The 24368-nt window shown below is 35.7% G+C and overlaps 1 protein-coding gene across 41 annotated transcripts in view; it reads right to left on the reverse strand.

Annotated features, from left to right (window-relative positions):
- Positions 1-24368, reverse strand: part of DLG2 (discs large MAGUK scaffold protein 2) — a 959079-nt gene that overhangs the window by 554719 nt on the left and 379992 nt on the right. For 22 of the 41 annotated variants that reach the window (XR_014942266.1, XM_085536513.1, XM_032442236.2 and 19 more), the window contains one exon: positions 22946-23026. The exons of the other annotated variants lie outside the window; for them this stretch is intronic. Coding sequence is in view for 21 of the 22 variants with exons in the window: in XM_085536513.1 (XP_085392639.1) it covers positions 22946-23026 (81 nt within the window). In the remaining variant the exon portion in view is untranslated. The remainder of the gene's footprint in view (positions 1-22945; positions 23027-24368) is intronic. 41 annotated transcript variants of the gene reach the window in all.

Raw genomic sequence — 24368 nt, forward strand, 5'->3', positions numbered from 1 at the left:
ATTAAAGAAAAGTAACCATGCAAGATTCTGGTTTGGCAGTTGGCATCAGTGTTATCCATTATCATCAGGTAATAATCAGAAGTTTTCCACAGCGAGAGACATCTGGCAATGTCCCAGTTTTTGTGTGACCCAGAAAAGAGATTGTGGTGTCGGTACAAATCCAGTGGAAGGCTAAAAACATTATTAGGAACTTGGAATACATGAAACACAAAGAGAGGTTGAGAGCAGCATTTATACAGCCCACCAAAAAGAAGGGCAAAATTGGAAGCCTGACCTTTAACTACCTGATGGAAGATTATAAAGAAGATGAACTTAAACACCTCTCAGCAGTAAAGAGCAAAAAAAATGAAACAAGGGAGATTTCAATTATAAATGATGAAAGAAAAAAAAAAATCACAGTGAAGATGATCAAATACCGGAACAGATTACTCACAGAATCAGAATCATAGATTATCAGAAGCTGGAAGAGACTTATAATGAGTTCAACTCCTGGGTCCATATGGAGAAATCTGAGTTAAATCACACGTCTAAGATCACTGTATTTCCCAAATATCTTGAACAGTGACAAGTCTGGGGCCATGACTATTTCCCTGTGGAGCCATGACCACTTTCCTCAGAACCTGTAGAGGCTGTGGTGTCTCTGTTCTTGGAAATATTCAAAATCTGACTGATCACAGCCCTGAGAAACTTGATCTAATTTTGAAGTTGCATGTAAATACGAAATTCATTGTTGGTCCTACTTGGTCTGGGTTCTTGGAATAGATGACCTTCAGAGATCACTTTCAGTCTAAATTATTATACAGTCCTATGGTTTTCAGCAAAAGAAAAAGGAATTTAATATTTTTCTTTTGTTCATCCCCTAGGACAATGTTCTGTCACTATAAATATTGGCATTCAAATATTTCAGCAGTCCTTCCAAAATAAGGAAACAATGAATGATCATTTTCATAAATTCTACTGGAAGGTCTAACCTCAAAAATAAAACCAAGGAACAGGCTTTTGCAGAAAGAGTCGCTTTTATGAACAAAGTTTTGCAGATTTTTCTAGCAGTTACTAAATAACATACCTAAACATATGAGCAAATTAATGAGCAAGCAGGTTTTGCACAAGTGCTTTTTAAACAAGCCAAGATCTCCTCATAGAAACAAAGAAGGTGAGATATTTGTACAGTCTACGTTGCAATTCCCAGAACTGCTGAATGATCAGAATCCACACTCCAAGAGTGGTGCAGAAGGATAAACAGTACTGTCACCTACAGATACATGTGTAACCTATTGGTCACCACATGTTACATGCACTTTTCTCAGTTCAGTTAATGCAGACTGTGTTAGAACCCTTGCTATGCATATGAAGGTTCAAGCTGTGTCAATTCTGATGACCAGGACAAAGGTCTGGACTTAGCCCTGTGTGACAATCAGATCTTACTGATCTACAGGAAAAAAGCAAGATACAAATAGAAATCATCAACAGTGAAAATAAAAGAACTATCAGGACTGAAGAATAGAAGTGCCTTAATGTATATACATAGAGCTTGTAATCTGATGTAAAGTCAGCCACATGAACTCTCTTGTCCTGGAGGTAGACAGTGTTACTGATCTAAAGAAATTACATTATTGACCAACATTAGAAATAATCAGCATTTCCTTCACTACCAAATCCTCTCTTCCTGATTACAAAACCCCTTCTCCTTAGTGCAGACAGTATTTCATTATCAACCACTACTGGACTGATGCGCAATAAAGCCTCTGGCTTTGGCAGAGAGAGCTCAACAAATTTGTGTATTCTTCTCTTCACCATCCTAAGAGAGATGGAAGAGAATCGAGAGCATTCAGAACCTCCAGCCATCAAACTTGGAGTGATATTAGTTCTGGAGAGCTGTGTGGAGCATCTTCACCAGAGCTGTACAGAAAACAGCATCACATGGTGCAGGAATTAACTCTACACAAGCCCAGACTTGAGGTGATGACGGTCCTGACATCCCAGGGCTCCCTCTGTCCTTGCCCAGCACTGGGTGAAGTGATGACATTTAGCTCCAACTACCACAAAGCTTTTAGTTTGAGTTCCCGTGCACTCAGCCTGCTACGAACATATATTTGGAGCTGTGCCACCCAGGTAGGAGGAGCCCATTATACTATGAAAATTATTTTCCTATCTCCAGAAGCCAGCATTTCCCATGCCACAGGGAGGAACATTAGCTGTATTTGATCCATTCATTTTTTCAAAGAATGTGGAAATGAAAGAAGCTTAATTCCAGAGTCCATTTTTATATGGCTGATACAAACCATTTTAGCTAGGCTAGGGGTTAAATCTGAAGACAGGAAAAAAATTGCAAAATGGTGCATAAAATGGATAACTTTGTATTAAAAGTTTTAAAATCAGGCAAAAAAAGAAAAACTTTCATTAACTTTGCAACAAGGCAGAAATTTCAAACAACAATAATGACAAAAGACAGCAACTACTGATGTTTGTTTCAGGTTTTCAAGCTTTTTTTTAAAATAATCATGAGTAGAAATTCTTCTTTAAAATGAAAATAAAGATTCTTAAATCAGCATACATTTCTACTAGCTGAGGCAGTCAGGAAAAAAAGAGAAAATAATTAGGGTTAGTTTAAAAAAAAAGGAAAAAATTAAAAAAAAGAAAGAAAAAAGAAAAAGAAAGAAAAGGAAACAAACTTCCATAATTATGGAAGAGCAGAAAAAGGTCCAGACTCAAAGCAAAATGCTTAGAAATGTGGCAAAAGAGAACTATTTGTTGTTCTTGTTGTTGTTTTTAATTTTTTTTTCTTTTTCTTTTTTTCAACATCACAGAATCACAGAATTGTAGGGGTTGGAAGGGACCTTTAGAGATCATCGAGTCCGACCCCTCTGCCAAAGCAGGTTCCCTACACCAGGTCACACAGGAAGGCGTCCAAGTGGGACTTGAATATCTCCAGAGAAGGAGACTCCACAACCCCCTCTGGGCAGCTTGTTCCAGCGTGCCATCACCCTCACTGTAATGAAGTTCTTGCACACATTTGTGCGGAAATTCCTATGTTCCAGCTTATGCCCATTTCCTCTTGTCCTGTTTCCACGTACCACTGAAAAGAGACTGGCCTCATCACTATGACCCCCACACCTCAGATGTTTATAAACCTGGATTAGATCACCTCTCAGTCTTCTTTTCTCAAGGCTAAACAGACCCAGTTCGCTTAGCCTTTCTTCATAAGGGAGATGCTCCAGGCTCTTCACCATCTTAGTGGCCCTCTGCTGGACTCTTTCTAAGAGGTCCCTGTCTTTTTTGTACTGGGGAGCCTAGAACTGGACACAGTACTCCAGATGAGGCCTTACCAGGGCAGAGTAGAGGGGGAGGATCACCTCTTTCGACCTGCTGGCCATGCTCTTTAATGCACTCCAGAATGCCATTGGCCTTTTTGGCCACAAGGGCACACTGCTGGCTCATGGCCAACCTGTTGTCCACCAGGACGCCCAGGTCCCTCTCGGCAGAGCTCCTCTCCAGCAGGTCTCCAGCAGGAGGTATTTGTCCTAACTGAACAAAAAATTGGACTAGCATTTTGAATACTGCACCACAAGTGAGCCCAAAGCAGCTGCTTCATTAGCTCAAAATGCATAGAAAGACAGAAGGCATAGAGTTGGTGTCAAATGCTACTGGCATTGTGTCACATTTTAAGTCTTAATTTACATATATGCACCTATTTGCACTTTGCAGGTGCAAAGGTCAATTATTGCAAGCATAATTAACATATTCCTGCCAAAAGTTGTAAAGCTACTCAGGCAAAATGAAGATTTGAATAACAAAGCAAGATAACTAGATGCTGTATTAAAGGATGAGTAATAAAATTTAGTATCTGAAAAACTTGGCTAATTTAGAATACTGTTGGTTCCAAGAGAACATCATTTGACTTAATAAAATCAAAAGTAATGGAAATGATTGCATTCTTTAGTATGACTGGGGAAAAAGCATGTGAAACTCATGCAAATTAGCATGAAAGATAGTTGAAGTAAATGCTCTACAAAGTAGAGCAGATCTACATTTGCCTCTGCATAGCAAGAGAAGGACTGGGGGGCAGACTTTTAGGAGCAGCATTTCAGTGCCTATGAAGAAGTAACCAAGAAGGTTACTTGACATCCACCTGTACCCCTAAGTACATTTTAACAGGGCTGTGCTTTATTGTTTCTTCCCCCAGCTCATATTGATAGTGGGGGTTGCCACAACCCAGGTGCAAGACTTTGCACTTGGATTTGTTGAACATCATGAAATTCTCCTGGGCCTGCTTCTTGACACCGTTTATGTCTATCTGAATGGCATAATATCCCTCAAGTATATTCACTGCACCCCACAGCTTGGTACCAAACACAAACTTTCTGAGGGTGCATTTGATCCCATTGTAGTTGATGAAGATAGCAAAGAGCATCATTCCCAGTACTGACCCTTGAGGAGCACCACTCATCACTGATATCCATCCAGATACTGAGCCACCGACCACCAATCTCTGGGTACATTCTCAGTTGTTCTTCCTTTTTTTGCTGATGCCAACACTCCATCACAGAAGGTCACCAGTCTGGTCAGGCATTATCTGCCCCTGGTTATACCGCGCTGGCTGTCACAGATCACATCATCTTGCATGTGCTTTAAGATAACTTCCAGGAGGATCTGCTTTATGATATCCCCAGACAGATATGGGGCTCATTTGCCTATAGTTCCCTGAATCTTCCTTTCTACCTTTCTTAAAAACAAGACTGATAATTCTATCATCTTTTCACTCACCAGGTCTCCACTTGACAGTCATAACTCTGTGAATATGATGGAGATGGCTTGGAAATGACATCAGTCAGTTCCAACAGGAAACTGGAATGCATCTCATCTGTCCCTGTAGACTTGCATACATTCAGTCTCCTCAGGTGGTATATGTTTTTCTTGAAAATGGAAGCACTAGTGGCATTTATACTCACAGCTTCTGAAGAAACTCTCAGAAATGGTGAATAAGTTCCACGCATGAAAGAAGGAATAAAAGCTAATGGCTCCTATCTGAGAAGCAAATTGAAGAGTAGGTGCTCTGGCAAATTAATTCCCATAAATTCTAAATAGAGCAGTATCATTTTTATTGACTTTAAAAAATGTATAATAGCCAATAAAATTTTATATATGGAGAGAAAACATAGAACTACTGAATTGTAAGAGATTAAATATTTGGTGGGGCCTTTTATGTTCTCTTTTGTTTATTGTTTTGGTGGGGTTTTTTTTCCACAGAAAGAAAATAGAACTGAATTTAAGTCTGGCTAGCTTTCCAACTCAAAGTCTATTCACAAATTCATAATTAAGTTAAACTCTAAGTCTTGTTTCTGTAACTTCTGAAGAATACTTAAACATCATTTACATAATAAGTAATCTCCCCCAGGTACATCTCAGCTGTCTTGGGTAACAGGATACACCTATACTGTATATATACTGTATATACCTATATATACCTATATATACCTATATATATATATATATATATATATGCATATACATATATATGCATCTTTCTCTCTCTCTATATATATATACACATACTGTATATACTGTATATATACTGTATATATACTTATACCTATCCTATAGGGAACATCAGTTTTGTCCAGAGCATGAAATTATCATATGGGGATGTCAGCTGTGTAAAGATTGATGTCACAAACAACAAAATATATTAATCACAAGATATGTAAGCCAGTGAATCACTACTGTTTGGTGTTTTCACAGTTTGGTGAAGTGAGAAATCTGCTTGAATCAAGTGTAGAGATGGCTATACTGGTGAGCTACACTTAGTCATTATCATTATCTGCTTTGACTCCAGTGTCATTTGAGCTATTAGGACAGAAAAAATGGAGTTGCCTCACTGTCCTAGACAGAAGAAAAAGAAAAATAATCTTTTTGTACACCAGGGATTCATGGAGAACTCTGAGAGCAGTGAGCAAGAACACTAGTAGTTACAACAGTGAAGGTACATTTTAGTACAGTTCACATACAATGTCTTGAGTGTTAAAACCTGCTCCACTGTAAGGCCTAATAGTCACAACCAAGACTCAAATTTCACTCTTCTGAAGTAAGAAACTTTGTACATCTGGTCCAAAATATGATCTGAACAGACTAACTGGTCCTTTGTTTTCATAAGGAAGCATGCTAATGATTGTTATGCATCAACCTTTCAAATGGCAAAAATAAATACATAGATGACAGAGAGAGAAAAAAATATTTACCTCTAAACCTACATTAATATTGCTAAACTTATATAGACAGTTATATTCATTATGGAATCATACATTAACTCGTTCCAGTTAAAGTTTCTTAGTTATTATTACATGTAGTGACAAGCAAAATATGTTTCTACTGATTTTTAATTCTAAGATATACAGTTTGTATTTGATGTTTAGGCTAATCTCTTAGGTATATCATAACAGAACATATAAAACTGCAGAGCAACCATAACAAGCGTCATCAGAAATGTGCTGCTATATGTGGTCCTTCTTCAGAAATTTGGAAAGGCACAGGAAAAAAGATCTTCAGTTACAATAAAAGAAATATATTGCTAAGTGCTCGCTCTGGATTTTGTGGAAAACAGGTCTTGCTAAAACTGATTTCATCCCTTGATGACCGTGCCACTTTGGATGGCAAAGATAACTGTCAAATATGAAATATTCAGACTTCTAAAAGGCCATTACTTGAGAACCTCATAAAAATTAGCACTATTAAATGGCATTAAAATGTAGATTTATCCAATATAGAACAGACTACATGATAAATATAAAAACACTGTGGTAACATGATTTGAATTGTCTCTAATGCAGATTTGGAGCTATAGCAGCATGTCCTGCTCTATTGAACCATTTCACTAAATGGTTTGAATGATGAATAATTTGAACTACCTAAGGATTGCCATGGTTGAGAATACTAAAGGCAGGACTGGTGAGGTTGATTCCTCACAGAAGGGCTGGGATTCACCTAGCCAAATACAACTTCCCACTTCGTGGATATCTGAGCTAGTCCTCTCATAAGAGCCACCTACTTTCAATAATCAAGGGATGAGAAATAGGTACTTTCAAACGCCTATACGTGATCAGATTAGCTAAACCGTAGAATACATTTAAATAAGGATGCTGTAAAACAGGTGACCAGAACTAAGTGAATAAGGAAATGTTTCAGAGACTGAGGAAAAAAATTCTTTCAATAAAAGGATGAAAAAACTCTAGGTGGTTAACTCTCCGTCTGATGACTAAGAAGTGATTTGAATGCTGTGTTTAATATGGCAGAGAAAGCCATAACAAGAACCACTGACTGCAAACTGCTGCCAGACAGCATTACAATGGGAACATGACACATGCTAATAGTAGGGGAGAGCAGCCATCAGAAAAAGCCACCCAAGGAAGTGATGGCTTTTCTATCATCTGAAACCTTTCAAGACTGAATACCTCACAGGTGAATATTTATCCTTGAAATACAAGTATAATTTAGTCCACTGTAAGGCGCTGGCTTAAAAAAGCACGACTAAATCTTATGCCTTGTATAGACCCCCCTGGGATACAGATTCTAGTTTCTTGGTGGGTAGAGAATAAAGACCAGGCAAGTGCTTGGATGGTGCCTTTGTTTCACTTCAACCACAAGATCTAGTGACACCAAATTGCCTTACTTACACATGAACTCATTTCTTTACAAACTTGTTTAAACAGGCTTTCTGATGAAGTGCTGCCTGGGCAGCACATGCCAAAATTGGAAAAGAACCAAAGAAGGCGAAGACCTACAATGATGAATATAGGTAGATATACTAGATGTAATAGGTTATGCGGTAATCTACACAAACTGAAAGGGGCACTTGTAACAATGAAAACTTGGGAAATCCCTGAGTTTCATCTGAGAAGATTTATTATAGTAAGAGATCAGGGAGATCTGAAAGGATGGCCACAGAGAGAAGGGAGATTAAGATAACCATTCAGCAGGCAGAAATCTTCCCCTTATCAGTTAAAGACAGTATCGCACTTCTGTACACAAGCACTGCTGAAAATAAAATCAATAGCATTTTCTGGAAGGTAAGGAGTTTTAATTCTGGAGTCCTGAATAATACTAATTTAAAATTTAAATTTCATCACTTGAGTTTCCTGGCAGTTTCACTTACTTTACTTCTATGAGTTATAGGATCTGTTCAAACAACTGATTGATCCTTCCTCAGAGAGCTGTTAGCTGCATTGGAAAACTTTTCTATGTATACTTTCTTATGACTATCTAGCTCACATACCGGTGACATCAACTGTTAGCATGCATTCCCTTGCAGAGGCAGAGGGAGATTCTGGCTGTATTGTTGCATGCTATGAGATAGCCAGATGTACAAAGAGGTAATTTAAATTCCATAAGGATATTAAAATTTTTGATTTTAATGAAAAGGATGATAAAGGTTAATGCATAGATTAACCATAGGCTTGAATGCATTTCTATTTTAATTCTTTCCTATTGTGCTTGTTGTGTGTTTATTACAGGGATTTACTTGAGGGAGTCCTGACACATTAACATAAAGAGTTTCTTCACTCTGCAGGCATTAAAAAGAATTTGTATAAAGATGAGAGATTGAGAATACACACTAAGTTCACTGCCTTTCAATGTGTGCTTCCAAACTTATGCCATTTCAGCAGAAAGCTAAGCATGCCTTACTCTGGCTCATCCCAATGCTCACTCTGAGGATCCTCATGCTCCTCTGCACTGTCTGCCACCAGACCAGGCTGCCCAGAGCCACATCCAGCCTGGCCTTGAACGTCTCCAGGGATGGAGCATCCAGAACTTCTCTGGGCAACCTGTTCCAGTGCATCACTACCCTCTTGAGTGGTATAATAAAAGAGTGTTGGTTTATACTGTTCCATATAAGCATAAATATAAATAAAAAATATCTAGCTTATGGATACAGTCCTTGTTGGACCAAGGGGAATAAAATAAATAAATAAATATAAAGGCTCTGTAAGGAATACAGATCAAGAAAAGCATGAGAGAAAAAGGGGGTGATTAAAAAAAATGCACTGTACCATCTGGATGGTGTATGACATCACCAAAAACAAACAAAAGTCTGATGGAATACATGTTTCCAATTATAATTATACATAATATAGCCAGTATAATGAAAACTTGTGTAGTTCAAGGTAGGTTTCTACTTTTCATGCTATTTTCCACTTTTCCAGTTGCTTGTAGGATTTTTTTTTTTTCCCTTATGGCAGCACTATATCCTTCTTTTCTGCACAGTTCATTAAACAAATTTCTCTCTTTAATACCGCTCAATACTAAGGATCACTTCAGATATATCATTGGAGTAAAGAGATCGTATAAAATGAGAAGAAATTTTATCCAGTTTCACTTGTCTTGTTTCATTGTCAGGGTACCAGACTATACATTCTGTTTTCTTCTGGCCCATGGAATAATTATGTGTAACCTGTAGCAAAATATCAGAGATTAGTTTTATTAATTACTCAGCCATATGTGCCCAAATTATCCATGTTAATAGAGCAGTCCCAGATTCTGTGGCAATGGCACCAAGAGGAGAGTTTTTGATTGTATCATGGTGAGACCAATAGTCTCAGGAGGTTGAAGACAGGATAGACACTGCTGTCCCAGATTATTACAATAATCTCACACTTCCCATGGCCTGAAACAGGGAACCACATAGAGTTTTGGATATATTATATAAATTGGCCTAGTCATTAAACTGAGAAGCTGTATCATTAATTTAGTCTCAAATCCTCACTAAGATGAATATTAAATCATTTTTCTTCGTAAGTTCACCCAATACATACAACAGCACTAGATTAGATGTATTTTCATTGATTTATCCATTGAGGAATTGCTAGTATGCGGTTTTTATGAACTTCCCCACTATCAGCAGGCAGTGTTAACAAAATGAAGTGATGCATTTGGAGCTCCTTATAAGAATTAAAAAGAAGGAGCATGAGATTTCATAGTTATCAAAATCTCACTCAAAGGACAGAATGACACAAACAGCAAGCTGAAATTTCCAATTAGCTGCTCATAAGATGCTACAGAGCCACTTTGATATCTTGTCAAAGTAGAGGATGAGTATTGCTCTTTGAACATTTTAATGGATATTAACAAGTATTATGTGACAAAATGGGACACCATCATATACACACCTGTATTCTGCAGTATATGTAGGGATATCACAATATGCAAGTTTAAGCATATAGTGAAAACAAAGTCAATCTGTTGGTCATCAGCTCAGCTATAACCAATGTAAAAAAAATGTTATTTAGCTCACCAGAAATTCGAAAATACCATTTTCCTGGGTAAGCAGAATGCACTTGATAAGATTTTGTTGAATTTTAGTCGTAAGTATGCATCAGACTGGAAAAGTAATATGTTTAAGAAGCCATTGATTAGATTTCCAATAAAAGCTTTATTTACCCAAAATATTTTAGTGCCTTTGACGTGGGATTCTTGTGCTTGATATGTACTCATTTCAAATTATTAGAACAATTTTCATTAGCCATCCCTGTATCTGCTTGCTTCTGAGTGCTAGAAATGGTTTATTGCAGTTCATTTTCTGCAACAGTACATAATTTGATGTCAGAATTAGTATTGATTTTTTTAAAATCTTTCCCCTTTTGCAGTGTACAAAGTCAGTTTTACTTGATCACATCACCAAAGTGAAATATATATTTTGTTTACTGAGCTGAATATCAGCAGTGCTAGAAAAACTCAAGAATGGTGTTGTGTTCCAGATGATGTATTTTGAGGAATGAGATATACAGGCAGTCAAGAAAGAGCTGCCATTGCCCTCTTTGGCTCTGGCGCAGTCACACAGTGCCCTCCTGGAGACTCATATGGGGATGGAATACTGAGTACTATACTATTTTCATAATATGTTTTTAAAGACAAGTAACTTTCTTTTTTTTTGTTTGTTTGGTTTTTTTTTGTTTGTTTGTTTTGTTTTGTTTTTTTCTTTTTTTTTCTTTTTTTTTCTTTTTTTTTTTTTTAAGACTAACAAGGCAATAGACACAGCATTCACAAGGTAAATACTGAAGTCAGTGCAATTCTCTACCAATTTCTTGGAACTACTGTCAGCATATAAATACAAGATGATGACAAATGACCAGACAAGAATTAGCCATCAGCTGGAAAGCCTTAATCTCTCTCAACACAGCACAGTATGAAAATATTGTTTCGTGACAGTGATGACTAATTTTAAGTGAACACATTACAGCTAAACTAGCAAAACAGCACTATTTAGCAACACTCCACTGAACCCTGTTTAGTGCACCTTGTAAAAATTTGTGCTTACGCTACAAAACTATTCTTCCTTCAGGTTTAAAAACAAAAAGAATCACTCATTATAATATGGCTTTTAATCTGTAGGACCCTCATACTCCTGATCAGACATTTGCCACCTGACATGTCTGGATGTAAAACCAAAGATTCAGGAAATTAAACTGACTTAAAGCTAAATTCCCTTTAGATACAATGAGATACTATTTGTGTAAAGATGTGTATTATCTACTTTTAATCACAATGAATTGTGAAAGGAATGACACACAGTTTGCAGTGTGTCTCCTGCAAACAGGTTTCCATGTTTAATCAGTAATTGTCATCCTTTACTCCTCAGAGAGAGATAATTTGACATTCCTGGTACCTTAGCATCCACAGACACTGTAGGCATTTAAAAACTTAAATATCACAGCCAAATAAGTACTTCCCTCTTAATTCTCTCTTCACATTTCTTGCTGCCACGAGGAAATCAACCATGTTCCCATGCTTATAGAAAAAATCCCTTAGATAAACAAAAGCACAAAGATGAACAAATAGAAAATCTGTCTTCCTTATGGATCTGACCCACTTTTTCCCAAAGTTACTTGTCATTCTCCCTCCACTGAATTATGTTCTGCTTTATGCTGTTAGATCTACAGACTGCCTAGGCATGTTAAGGATAGATTGTGTAATGCATATTTATGGTACTCAGTCACAATAAACAGCATGTGAAATGCATGCAATGTCATTTTGTGTTCAGCAATTCACAAAAATCCTGGAAAGATGACAAAGTTTCACTATGCTTAAGACTGCTGGTCGAAAGCAATGTTTAGGAAATCATCTTTAGAGTAAAAATATTTTTTAGTTCTACCTGGAGTTGACATGTGAGCTTTGTTTGGCCCCTATCTAAGGCTGACAGTTCAGCTAATATAAACTGTCACATCTTAAGCCATCGTTTACATTTCCACCACTTAAATTCTAGGTGCTCAAAGAAATGAGACAGCCTAACTTGAGTATCATCTACAAGCTGTGGAGGTACACATCTCAATCCTTTCCTTTGTTCTGAGGAGACAAAGGGAGAACGAAAATTAAAAAGGGAAGGAAAGGGAAAAGAAGAGTAGGAAGGAAAGGGAAAGGGGAAGACAATTAGCACCTATAAGAGTCCCTTAAAACTCAAATGATACTATAATTCTATGAACATATTGCAATAACTCATTTTATTACATTAGGATAGCCTGAAAGTCCCACTAAATAGAAAAAAAACAATAGATATGACAAGGGCATGAGTTATAGCATACTGCAAAGATGAGGATTTAGATCTGCTTTGGGTTCTTCAACCCCCTGAAACTCAATAAGTACACACGCTTGCTTAGATAATTGTTAGGGTTGGGGGGTGGGGGGAATGGTATTTAACCCAGGTTAGAAGGCAATTGCCTTATAAGATTTAAAAATTCATAAGCAGCAGAAATGGGAAAAATAGTCAGCATAGTGATTTTTGAAAAATTATTTTCATGAATCTGTTTACTCCATATTTGCATAGCCTACTACTTATCCTGAGCAATTCATATTTGAATAAGCAAAAAGGCCAACAAAATGAGTTGCATCATATGAAGACAGATCGATATAGAGAGTAAGTTACACAACACGTGCAACTCTAGGCCATAGAGAATTTCTGCTGTGCTTACCAATCTAAGGAGTAAGCCAGGATAGATCCATGTCTCGCTCTGGTTTGTTGATTCTGTGTTATATAATCCATCTAATTTCTAGGACTGAAATACGAGTGTGTTTATCAAAATACCTCAGTGTTAACTAAGATCTATTTTAATATACTGCAAAACAATAATTGATTCTGATGCCATAGTTCTCAAATAACACCATATCTGCATAAGCAGTGCAGGATTTTAGCCACCATAAGAAGTCCTCTTACTTCAGTTTATTAAAATATTATGCAATAAAATTTTTGACTAGATAATATTGTACTTGACTTTCAAACCTGTTTCTTCCATAAATTTGTTGGTATCATCTGTTCTAAGACAGTAACAAAACTCGGGCCACATCTTTATCTAGAGATTTTCCCATATTAAGAAATGAAAGCCAATTTGTGTTTTAGATGTGGTTCAGTCTTAGCCTTGCTGCAGATTATTGTTGCATTTCTATATCATACAGTCAAAACAGAATTAGGAAAGCAAAAGGGAAAGAACTTTAATCAGTTAACATGACATCTTCTACTCAGCAAACAGCATACACCTTTTCCATAGTCTATTTACTAACAGTTTCAAACTCTTCATTCTCATTCTTTTTTATGCTCTCTAGTATCACAGGTCCCCATATGATGTCTCCCCACTGGACATTTTAATGTACGTTTCTCTTATTTGCCATCAATATCTCCTTTGTCTTCTGCTTGAATACAGCCACTGCCACTCACCCTCACCTCAGCTCATTCTCTATGCCAACAGATGTGCAAACCTCAGAATAACATTAAAAGTGTTTTTAGAAAGCTAAAATAAGAAGAAAGCTTTTACTTGTTAAGATCAACTACTCATTCAAAAGCTGCCTCTCTCCCAGCAGTCTAAGCACTGACATTCATAGAAAAATGCTGGAATTTGATCACCAATTATCTAATTTAAACTGCTGAATTACTTGAAATAATGGCAGCAAACAGAAAACACTGAAAAGGTTAAGAAAATATCTTGACTCAGAACTCAGGAAGTCATGCACTTGTTTCAAAAGTCATGCAAAGGGTTTTATTCTCTGTAAACATAGGTAAAATTTCTACCTGCTGATAACAGACTCCAATCATCCCCAAATTACAGTTCTCCTTTCCTTACTGGGTAAGAATAAGTAAGATTTAGCCAATTCTAATAGATATAGCTTTTTTCCCTCATTATTGCTTGAAATTGTCAAGTGAGAGCTCTGTTAATATGTCTGTAGAATGAATGAAAAATAGTTACTGACAGAAGAGTCAGGATAAGAACATAGGAAATGTGGCCAGCATTTAACAACCAAGTTTTAGTCCGATGCTCCAGCCCATGGTGTAAGGAACACAGTCTATGTACATCAAATAGAAAGAACTTTTTTCCCCAAAAACACTGTTTTGCAGAGCCAAAATTGATCTTAACAAATTCTTCTGAATATATCGGGAAGAGATCTCAACCCTTTTGTCCTCAAGCATCTGGTATACAAAAATCATGTGAAAAATGCCCTCATAGTTTCTTCCATATGAATATTTGAACCTCCAAAGTGAACACCTACTCCTTTTGCACTTGTTAAATGCCTCCGAGCATTCCCAAAAAGGAGAGTTAATCCATACCCTGTGCAAGTTCAGTTTCCCACCAAGTCCCCAGGAATGGCAGTTGATATCTGGTTGTGGAACACCCTACAAATCTCTTCCTTTTCTTTGGTGTAGAAATTAATTTAAAACTGTAAGCTGAGGATTTGCCTATTTGCATTGTAAGTGAAGATTATTTCAGAATAGATAATTTATCTCTGTTGTTTATTTCAATTCTGAAAATGCATTTCATTACATGAGTAATATTGGATATATTACTCATGTAATATATATATTATGATATAAAAGGTTTGTAACTTGTTTCTGCCAACTAGGACTTGCCAGAATTATGGGAAGAAAAGGCAAAAATAAAGTGAAGTGGACAACAGCTTTAAAGTACCCAGAAAAAAACAGCAACGAAATAGGTAAATAAAAAGCACTGGAGAAGCATAAATGAAACAAAGGAAAGTAAAAGCCGTACTAAATATTAAGCATGACAGAAGTCCTTAGCACTGGGATTTTAAAGTTTGGTCAGATCTTAATCTATAATTTCACCCTTCAAAGTCATTCCATAATTAATTTCAGTGAAAGTCACAGAATTGTAAAATTACAGATCTTCAATGTGGGCTTTGAGTAACTGATTAAATGCAGTCCAACTTCTGCTTGAAGCAGGACTGACTTCAAAGCTAACAGAAGTAGCTCAGGACCTCTTCCTTCATTATTTTAGAAGTCTTCAAAAGGAGCTTTGTAAATCTGGAATCCAGAAGGACAATTTAAGCTAAGAAAGACAATTCTTTTGATGAGACTTCTAAGAAAAACTGGAGAACCTGATCACTGGAAATTTTGTTCACTGAAAATAAATGGATATTTCTAAAAGGACAGAGGTCTACAGAGGTTACTAGGTAGGGCAGAAACTCTCTAGATATTGAAAAAGAAGAAAGAAAGACTTATGTTTGTATCCGTAAGGCTGTAAATATAAAACTGTGAGATGTTTTATCAGTCAGAACAAAACCTGCAATTTTCAGATTCCTGCAGACAAAGTGATCTACACCTGCTCTTTCAGTAGAACACAAAGTAATGTGTGCAGAGGAAGATCTAAGTCAACTCATTCAATGCTAAAACCTTCAGCATTACTTAAAGCTTAAATAATAATAAAGCTATACATGTTCTCTCACTCAGTATGCTCTGCCTTGGATGTAAACAGGTTATAGCAAATGTACAGTTTTCTCAATTCTATGGCTTTTCTCTATTTGAAATAGACATTTAAAAAACATCTTATTTAATCCTGGAGTTGAAATAAAGGTTCACATTCAGGATGCTGCATGTGAAAATGTATCTTTGCCACCTGTGCTCTACAAAATTCAACCATTGGTGATGGGTGGATGGTTGGACTGGGTGATCCTGTGGGTCTTTTCCAACCTCGGTGATTCTGTTTTTCTACTATCCTTTGAATTCTGTAAGTGAGAAAAATACCTTTGTTCCCCGGCTAACTAAAGTGTTGTTTGTTTTCTTATTTTATTGAGGGTTTAAGTGCAAATGGTGTTACAGAACAAAGTCTTCCACAGTAGAAGTTGAGGCCATAACAGTTGATCAGTTCACTCTTTATTTAGAGCTGTTTCTATTCATCCGGTAAAATTCTCCATATCTTACTAATTCTTATATATTTTTATTTACAGAATAAACATTCTGAAAAGAAACAAAACTATATATATATATATATGGTACTGACTATAATCTAATATCAAGTAAAACTTTAAGGTATGTTTTTTATTTTTATTTTTTTACAGGGGTACATGCACTTGGTGTTAAATCATCGAGAAACTGTGCATTCCTCTACTGTGTCAAAAAAAGGAAAATGTGATGTTTCCTTGAAACATAACTGTGCTGAAATGATTACATTTTATCATGATTACTTTTGCTCTGGGAAATATTTTTTCAAATAAGATATAAACAAAATTCCATTTGTAGCAATAAAGCTACTATAAACAGTTTATAAAAACAATCAAAAAGCCTTGGGCTATTTACTGAAAGACCATATATTATAAATAAAATTAAAGAGTCAGTTTTTACTGCTCATATTTCACATCATTCTTTCTTCTTTTCTGAATTGCTGAAGATCTGCAAGTATGAAGCAGTGAGACAAATAATTTTCATCCATTAGGTGGAGATTGAACAAATTAAAAAAATAAATTGAGAAGTTACTGAGGCAACCAGAATCAATATAATTTAAAGGCACAAAGGAGTACACTTTAAGTTCTAACACACGGATTTTTCAGAAGGATTTTCCAATTTAATAGTTACTTACCTTAAACTACATGTCAAATAATGACTAATTTCTGAACTTGAGTTAAAAGAATTACATCATTCCCAGTGGTGATACCTCAGATTTCTAACTTTCATAAACAACATTTTGAAATATTTAATCAGGATGCTGTCTCCAGGGGCTATAAAAATACTAACATATGTTTCTTAAAGAAAATTACCTGATTGGTTTTTAAAAGTTCCAAAAAACAGAGAATTCAGATAGGCTCCAAGCTCCTGAAGTTTTCAGAAGCTGAGTTTCTGAACTTCTTACTACTGTGCAGTGATGGCTTTATACAATATTGGAAAGACTGTCTATTAAATTGTAAAGTTATTACGATTGCTGTGGAAGTTATTATTATTATTTATAATGTTATTTATTCATTTATTCTTTAACCCAGGAAACTCTGGGTCTGTTTTTCAGTGTTGAGAACTATTTTTAGCTGTCATGATGGAGCACATTCAACCTAAGCTAACATCATACCTCAGTAATCAAGAAATCCCAGATGTTTCAAGTAATCACATAATGATGGAAGTGTGCTTTAGCTTTATTCAAAGTAAGCTGATATTAAAAAAAATAAATAAAAATCTAGCATGCTAAGTCTATCATGAGGTGAAAAACATCAAGGAAGGATAGAATATTTGGGTATTATTAGCGGAGCACATAACTTTCCATAGGAAAGAATGGGAATGCAGGAGGTTTATTTGAATTTTGGTGACGCCAAAGTTTCACTGGCTATGGATGAGAAATAAATTTTCTCTTCCTTTAAAGGTTTAATTTTTACACCAATGTAAGCCATCTTTCATCCAAGCTGCCAAAATGTATCTAACTTTTTTCATGAGGCAGTTGGTTTAGGGGTCACAGCACTCATGAATGAACATGGTTTCCTTTGGGAGGAAATACAGAGTTTATTCAATGGTGTAGTGAGGTTAGAATTTATTTCAGAAAACAGGGTTAGTCGATGGTCATAACCACACATCGGTTCCACAAGAGGACATAGGAATTTGAGCTGACAGTAATATTCAGCAATTCTGGCTTTGTTTCTCAAAAAACACAGGAAGCACCATATCAACAACATATCCAACACAGGTACCTCTTGTGTCAGACACAATTTACAAAGTTTTATACAGAACTGATTATGAGACTGCAGATATTGTCTCAGAAAACAGTTCTACCTGAGCTACCAGCCTCAAAGGCGAATCTTTACCTAACGTGATTTAAAGTACCTGATCTAAAACCTCCTAATTTTTAAAGTTTATATAATGGAAATGACAATTGACCCAGCACCATAGAATACAATTATAATTAACAGGAATTTTTCTGAAAAATTACTGTATTGCCTTGGGGAAAAATGTAGGTCACAGCATCAATTAAAAGCAGAACAACCTCTTCATTGCCAAGAAACATTTAACTCCAAATAATTTGGTTGCTTTTTTTTTTTTAGGAAAACTATTAACTGCAAATTCAGCTTTCTTTAGCATTGGCAAGATATTAAACTAATATTAAGCTTCCACAGGAAATTATGTGAGAATTACTCAATCAAGGATTAAAAGTAGCAGTTACCTTTGCTTCTGACTGCATAGAAGATATAAGATTACTTCCAACTCAAGGGTTCAATTTCTGCAACTGAATGATTTGATGAACAATCTTGCATGTTAGAAAGTGGAATATGGAAATAAATCATTTCAGATGAAATATGAGTCTCTGAAGGGAGGGGCTGCCACTGAGAATTTATTTAAAATGCTTTTCTAGCAGTACTTGAAATATTAGTGATAACTGTTAATAGAAGCCACTGCAAAATTTAAAGAATTCTAGTTTGAAAGGGTTGCCAACAAACTTCCCCAACTTCCACTAACTTCCTGTTCCAGAACAACAATTTTCAATAGTACTTAAGCCAGAAGAAAGCTCTAACAAAATCTTTGCCCATCTTTTTTAGTGCTTGTTCATCTAGATATTTAGAATACTTCATCTAGAAAGTTATGTAATTTGAAGTTTAATCATTTGTTTCAAAGGGAGCAAATGTTTCTGGTCATGTTGTGAGGTTGAACGATCAGCTTCATGGTGGTGAGCCAGCCTGCCTGAATAAGATCTGACAAAGTCCTTCAGAGAAAACACAAAGAAGCAGCAACTGACACAATGAGAGGAAGGGCTAATAAACTGATAAAACATACCTCCAGATTCTCTACTGCTCATGCGTATTCATGAATAATAATAAGGCACTGCAGGCAAAATTAGATGTAATACCCATGTAATGTTTTCAGAACAAAAGTTCTCCACCAAGAAATGAGTTTACAAATCTGCAGTAACATAGGAAATTTCTGAAAAACTAATTGAGGACTTATCTAAAAATTTATGGTAATACATATGACCCTGAATATACAAAGGGACTTAATCTATATACCAGAAGATTCCACTTGCATACAGTCAGCTTTTGAGATGAAAACTATACTTCCAGGCAAGATTATGGAGCAGATTGCTTTGAGGGAGATCACGTGGCATGTGTGGGACAGCCGGGGGATCAGGCCTAGCCAGCATGGGTTCATGAAGGGCAGGTCCTGCTTGACCAACCTGCTCTCCTTCTATGATCTAGTGACACATCAGGTGTATGAGTGAAAGGCTGTTGATGTGGTCTACCTAGACTTCAGCAAAGCCTTTGACTGTCTCCCACAGAAAGGAAAATGAAATGGAAAGACTTCCAAGAAAAGAGAAATAAAGTTAACTTAAGTAATTCCTAAGATATTTTTACATTTTTATTCCTCTGAGACATTAATAACGGAAGTATGGACTACAAGTATCATTTCTTTCATTGTATTTCATTATTTATTTATTTATTCGGGTAAGAGGTCAACAGAAATAATTTCTACTGAAATTTCATTGCATAGCTATATGTAGCATTCAATTGATTCAAATTTGCATTGAGACGCAGATCTCATATCGAGTTAATTGAAAAATTAGAAAAGCATTGCTAACCTCCATTCATCCACAGGAAGGAAGGTAAATGAAAGTAAATGCTCTCATTAGACCTTGTAATACAATTCCACATATCTTCATTTGAGCTAGTAGCTGGGGAAGAAAACGATAGACTGCCTTAGTCAGATGAGTTGAATCTCATTCAGACCTATCATCTAATCCCACATTCCTGCATTGGAGAAAAATTTGCTGAGTTTGCTGAACCAGCAAACAGGTGCCTAAAAGATTCAAAGCTCAAAACAGAGAGTATAGCCATATCACTGAGTTTAGCCTGATGTACCACAGCTCATAACTCTGACAAAAGTATCTTAAATAAGAGTGCGTATCTATTTCAGAAACATAATGAGATAGAAATTTACAACTTCCTGGCATAATTTGTCCTGCATTCTCACTGCTGAAAGGCCTGTCCATCACTTGTTTGGCTTCACTCTAATACGTAATCTTCTGTTCTTTGCTGAGTCGAAGAATCCCCTTATTCCCAGTCTCCCTGCAGAAATACACTGTCATTACGAGAGAGAGAGAGTTAAGTCTCTCTCTCTGGGGGGCTTTTTCTCTATTCTAGTCTCTATTCTCTCTCTGTAAATATATATTCAGTAATTTTTAAAGGCATGGATTCTTGGACTTGGCACAATATTTATATTATCTTACTGTTGTTTCATATACAGCTATAATCTTATTCTTCTCTTAATCGTCTAACATTAAAAAAGCATCCCATTCTTTCCTCTGAAACCACCTCAGAGTCATCTCTTTCCAGGCTAGTGGTCCCTCACTGTGTGAGTGACATTTCTTCCCTCTGGCTGCATAATCCTTCACTTCCAGGTAACAATCACTTCTTGTTTGAATAGATTCTGCTGACCAGGCCAGACTGTATCTGGACTGCTTTATCTGTCTGTTCCCTCCTCTTCTCCTGTTTTTTAAATCTTTTCATGATCTACAAATCTTGTCATCCATGAATTTGTGCTGCCTTCCAAATCATTTGAGTTAACACTGAAACATGTTGTCTAGAGCCAATTCTAAATGATGGAGGAGTATCGCTCAGTATTTCCACAAAAGGACCATTTATCATCTGTGGCATTTTCCAATGTCAGCTAATCAGTCCTTAATGAGTATTACTTTGATAAAGAATACTGTTATTTATTAAAATAAGATAAAATCAATTGCCTTACTAAAACCTTTTTAAGATTTAGGGACATTCATCAAACAAATTCACAGTCTGAAATGAATAACTAGTATGTTTGCTTTGTTTTAAACCTATGCTGAATATCATCAACTTATTCTAACCATAAATTTATTACTATGTTTCCTTTCTTAGCTAAACATTCCTTAATCATGCCAATCTTTTTGCCAGGGATGGCATCCAGCTAACCTGCCCTGCAGTATTTACTTTTTATCTATTTATTTATTTATTTATTTATTTATTTTTAAATAAAAATAAATAGCATGATACTCACACTCCAGAATTTCAAAAATATCATCTAAAATATCTCTTTAGCTTGATTTTTTTTATGGCTCTTCGGTGAAAGTTATCAAGTAATGAGCTTTCTGATTTACTTATTTTATCACCAGCAGATGTTGTTTAACATGCTTTTAAAGATTCAGCGCAGTTTGCATGGTAGGGACACTGGATCTCCTACTACCATATGGGCTTGTTAAGGAGCAAACAGCACTTGCCTCCTACTGTGTGCCACTCAGTATTGAAGAGGTATCAGCTTTTTGTTCATCTTTGTGTGATTAAATGACACGATTAATTAAAGAGTGACTGACTATCTTCATTTTTCTTCTTTGAAGACGTTAAAAAAAGCAGTAAGATTTAGTTATGTGCACCCAAAATAAACCAAGCAATAAATTTCATTAGACTGTTTTAAAAATCATAGTAGGCAGAAACAGAATGTTAAGACACAGACAGTAAAAGTTCTTATTCATTATATTTAACACAGAATTCAACCTTAAGTGCCCCACTTTTAATTTTTTTTTTCCCCTATTATTCGTGAAAATTACCTAAACATCATTAGCCATTATAAACTGATATCCACCTGGCAGACTGCTCTGCAAGGGTCACTCAGAACAATCATCTGTCTATTTATCCCTTTGTCTTGCTAACTCTGAAATCAAAAGATAGCAATTTGGACATCAACAACATATCACTGCAGACTACATTTACCAGAAATACCCCATTAGTGCGCATTATCCTGAAATCTTAACCTGTCTCCTTTTCCTCCTGAGATTCCAAAGGACCCATCTGGCAAGAAACCAAAATATCAAGTTTCTCTCATGTCTATTACGATAATAGCAGGAGGTCATGCACTGAAAGCTGAGAACACAAATGCAGCATAAACCAAATCGAATATTTTGATAACAGAAATGTGTGTCGGTTTGTATCCTCATGCAATAGTCATTGGCTTTTTTTTTTTTCTTTTTTTTTTTCCCCTTGTTTGTATGAATTAGAGGTATTCATTGTAATCACTTCAATGATAACTCCTTTACTGAAAAAACTCTTTGATAAAAAGAAATATCTTCATCAGTGCTGTTATTTGTCAGGTTTCTCAAGTCCATGACAGCAGCAACATTCAGCATAAATACACTTAATTTTCCTTTTCTATATCCCAGGTTGGTCATAAACTGATTGTATCACTGCTAGGCCAACAGAGAATAAATATGTTTCAGAAAGATAAAACTGAAATTTTCCTCACCATATGAGATATATAACGTCTAGGCATTTATACCTGTTATTTGACTATAAGGAATGTGTAGGCAATGGAGAAAAAGTTTAGACAATGGAGAGAGACAATCATTTTTAGGACACAATCTACCTCAGTCTACAGGAGATATACAAAACCAGTATGAACTGCAATCAGGAAAAGTCATTTACTATCACGACAATAAAATTGTTGACTTGATCAGATGTCAAAAGCCAGGTGAGGCCAAATCTTTTTTCTTAAAAAAAAATAAAAATATTTTCAGTTTAATTGCTGTGTAGCTGAGGCAAAAATTTTATGCCTCAGAATCTTGTCAATTATTGAGGTGTTCAATAAAACAATTTAAGAAAGAAAAAAAAAAAAAAGGCAAAAATATGAAGCAGTCCAGAGACTATTTCCTTTCCTCACTTTCATCCCCACAGCTCAGTTCACTACTCTCACCTGTGCATTAGTCCATTCCATTTCAGGGAAAGGTCCCAGCTGAAGGCCTCTACCTGTGGGATTCTCTTCCTCTTGGCCTTTCTGGAAGTACATAGAGACATCTACTCAGGACATGTTCCAAACTCAGATTTTTCATTATGTTTGCATATGGTGCTTAGTTGTGTACTTTTGCTTCCCAGTTTGTTTTTCAGGGATGAGGAGAATTTGTTGCTATTAATACTTTGGAAATTATTCTGGCATACCATCTACTCCTTTCAAGCTGTAAGTTGGTATTAATATACACTAAACTGCTCAGAGGAATTTTAACATAAATGAAAAAGCATTAAGTTTGATAATATTCATTGTGTTATTGATTACAAATACCTGTGGCATAGTTATTTTTCCTTCACGGAAGAACAAACAAGGGAGAAATACTTTACGAGAATTACACTGCACTACTTTATTTCAGTATATTTCCAGTATGGAACATCTACCAATCCCAAGTAATTATTAGTAAATCAAGCAAAAATGCTATGAGGGGATGAATAAATACTCTCCTTACAGTCCACCTCTTCCTACCTAAAATTAGAATGAATCCTGTTTCTCTTAAATTTTAAAACCGGTTCTATATTATCAGTATGAATTTCTGATGTTTAAGAGTAGGAGACTATACATTCACTTTTAACCAACATTGAGCTTGCTTATTTATTTATCTGTCTATTTATTTATTTATTTATTTATTCATTTACTGTGAAGTGGAATATATGCAGTACATTGAACTCACACCCCTAATTTGGCATGAGCCAACACCATTACAGAAAACAGGAGTTCTTATCAAACAACGGTATGAGAAAGCCTGGTAAGTAACAGGGAGAGCTGTGCTGCGAGAATCACAGGGTTTGTAAATAATCAAACTACTTTGTCAGGAGTTCAGCATATATTAGCTACTTTTTTTTTTTTTTTTTTTTTTTTCCCCATAGAATATTTAATTCCTAGAGTACTGGAATGCATTTTTACAAAGTTCTTATTCTTTACAGTGTTAATGTAAAGCTTAAGTTCATGTTGTAATATATTACTTTAAGGATTTTTTACATATAAAATAAATTATTAAAAATTTATTTATTAAATAAAAATTAAAAAATTATTTATTAAAAATAAATGAAAAATGAAAAAATGCACTTTTTTTTTCATTCTCTCCTGTAATATTAAGACATTTTACTTGCAAGCACTGTTTAAACAAGACATTCAGGGAAGTCTTGAGACACTGTCAGTATAGAGGATGGCTACCAATTAAAAAAAAAAAAAAAAAAGAATGGGTGTACAACATCTTATTGTTAAGTATAATCTGAGGAAAATAGACTTCTTTCTCCAATATCAAGCATTATTAGTGTCATAAAACAGTATAATTATTAAGAGCTGAGGTTTGTAGTGATGCTGTCAAATT

Source organism: Coturnix japonica, chromosome 1, assembly GCF_054131305.1.
Source record: "Coturnix japonica strain WE chromosome 1, WE-NBRP24, whole genome shotgun sequence".
In the NCBI taxonomy this organism is placed as follows: Eukaryota; Metazoa; Chordata; class Aves; order Galliformes; family Phasianidae; genus Coturnix; species Coturnix japonica.